The following is a 2,538-nucleotide window of genomic DNA, read 5'->3' as shown; positions in this document are numbered from 1 at the left end:
ACCTCTAGTTATATAATCAATATCCTCTTAAATTAGCTATTTAAATTGCATCAGTGTTTTATTTGCTCAGTCCTACCTTCTGCACTGTGTAATTAAGTAAACACCATGGAAGTGTTCTTTCCATGCCTAACCCAACCCGTAATGTTGGAAACCATATCCTGCTAAGTTGAACTAGAGCCATTCTGCACTGAGGGTCACAATCTTTTGATTGCCTGGAGATGTGAAAGGCCCTTCCCTGGAAGTGCTTGGATGGTTTGATGTGTCTTGGAGCAACGTGGGCTAGTGGGAGGTGTCCCTGCCCAAGCAAGGGAGTTGGAACTCGATGATCTTCAAGGTCACTTCCAACACAAACCATTCTAGGATTCTATGATCTCTTTCCTCAGCACTCTCACTGGACTGAAGGAAATCTTCAGCTACAGAATTCTTTTGCCTCCCATTTGTGCAGGGAGAACAATCTGTATGTGAAGTAGAAATAAGTACCTGTTGACTTCCTTTGATGAACATCAGTATTTCCAGGAAGAAGTAACTGTGCTGCTGGAGTGGTAAAGACCCAACAGCTACTGCTGACCTCAAGCATTGCTTGGGCACACACAGGACTGAATGCTACATTATGTATGCTTTACTTTTTTTTTTTAACATCATTATAAATATAAGGTCTGGTAGGTTTAATTTTGGATACCCTGCCCTCCCCCCATTCAGATGTATACTAACTTAAGTATAAAAACAAACATGCTTAAGAAAATAATCTTTATTTTTCTGGTACAATCTTGTTAGTGACTATTTCACCCATCATTTAACTGAAGCCTTTACCAAAAGTGGAATTAATTTAAATAAGGAGTCATGCTCTTAAAAAATAGAGTGATTCCAGCAGAAGTCTCAATAAGTACTGCAAGCTTCCTATTTAGTGGAGTACAAAAAACTGTTCCCAGTTTGATCCTTGAACAGCAACTCCTAAGTAGCAATTGCAGAACAAAACCAAAAGCCAGTATGAAACAACTTCTTTCCATGGATGACACTATGGGAGGCAGAGCTGAATAGCTTAAATTGTTGGGCTTTACCATCTAGGCACTACATTATGCCTAACAACTAACAAAGAAGGAACTTGACTGAAGCAAACCTGTACATACAGATTACCATTATGGAAGTGCAACAGAACGCCTACCCAGGGAGCTAGTTATGAGTGAAAACAAACAGTTTAAAGCCCTGGTTGCATTTAATCCCAGGCTCTTGCCAGGGAATACTACTGCAGGTGACATCACCACACACAGCACAGCACACTGACCCTGCTGGAGATGAGGCAGGATCCACCAGTGTAGCTCTGCTGCAGTGTCTGAACAGCTGAAGTGGCATGCAGTAAAGAAGCTGCTCTTAACTGACATCTCATCCTGACTTTCATTGTTCAAAGTTTTTGTGTTCTGTACTTAGCCAAGTAGAAAATAAAATTATTCAGCAATAAGCTTATGAGGGGAAAAACACACCAAAAACCCCACCAAACATCCATCTTTTGGTCTACATTCCAGGTAGTGAGAGCTCCAACCATCCTGTGTCCTAAAGCTGTCCTCTGTTAGTCTGAGCCAGTTGGACAAAGATGGTACCATGAGCTGGAATAGGAGTCTTGATGTAAGTGGCAAGTACTCGGGTGTGAGCTGTGGAGGGCTGCTAGAGGGATGTAACCCTGCCTGAGACTGCCTTGTAAACCTTCACCTGGCCAAGTGGTTTCAGGAAGCAGGGGCTTTTCTGCTGTAGCCAATACACTGCTCCAGCCTGGAGGTAGCTTTAGGCAGAGAAGGCAGCACCATCACATCAAGGCAACTTGGCTCACAAGGGTGGTTGAGAAGAAGCCGTGGGGAAACTGGGCTGTGGTAGACATGGCAGGTGAATTACGCAGGGTTTGGGGAATACAGGATTTAAACACTTTCAATTTACTTTTAAAAAATGAAGGCTACCTCTCATTCAAGTGAATGTAGTGCTATCTTAACAGCACAGAGAAGCCCACTTTTAAGAACTATTAGGAGCCCTGTTCTCTAGTGTTCATCTACTCCAGGCAAAAACTCTTTGCCAACACTAATACTTAATCCACTTGCTTTTGTTGCTGCATTTCTACACAGTTTGATTTAATTTGCCGGTCAGTATTTTAGTAAGATCAACACAAAATCTTAATAAGGAATTGCTTTTATCCCTCATTTCTGATAATCCCGAGGAAACAGTTTTATAAGACATACTATGTTGTGTCAAAACCTTACACAAAATGGAAATGGGGTTTTGTTCAATCAAAATAATCCTCTATATCTATGTCTGGATTCAGGAGGTCTTCACCATAAGCTGAAAGATCCATTTGATTTAAAATCAAGTTCTCAAAAGTTTCTTCCAAGTCCGTTTCACCGATCAGCACAGCTCCCATCATGCGGCCATTCTGCATCACCACTTTAACATACTCTTGTCCCTTGGTACATCTCAGCATCAGTTCATGGTCTAAACCCAAGCCTTGAGCATTGTATTTTCCCAAAACCACCACCTAACAGAAGGAAAAAGAAAAAA

At 41.6% G+C, this 2,538-nt stretch overlaps 1 protein-coding gene across 1 annotated transcript in view; it reads right to left on the bottom strand.

Moving 5' to 3' along the window:
- Positions 1-2,253: 2,253 nt before the first annotated feature.
- The window catches only part of PYROXD1 (pyridine nucleotide-disulphide oxidoreductase domain 1), a 31,703-nt gene continuing 31,418 nt past the window's right edge, over positions 2,254-2,538 (bottom strand). Inside the window, exon 11 of the mRNA XM_010003009.1 lies at positions 2,254-2,515. Coding sequence (XP_010001311.1) covers positions 2,267-2,515 — 249 coding nt within the window. The 3' untranslated portion in view covers positions 2,254-2,266. The remainder of the gene's footprint in view (positions 2,516-2,538) is intronic.

Source organism: Chaetura pelagica, unplaced genomic scaffold, assembly GCF_000747805.2.
Source record: "Chaetura pelagica isolate M959 unplaced genomic scaffold, ChaPel_1.0 scaffold117, whole genome shotgun sequence".
In the NCBI taxonomy this organism is placed as follows: Eukaryota; Metazoa; Chordata; class Aves; order Apodiformes; family Apodidae; genus Chaetura; species Chaetura pelagica.
This window is presented reverse-complemented; position numbering and strand designations above follow the sequence as displayed.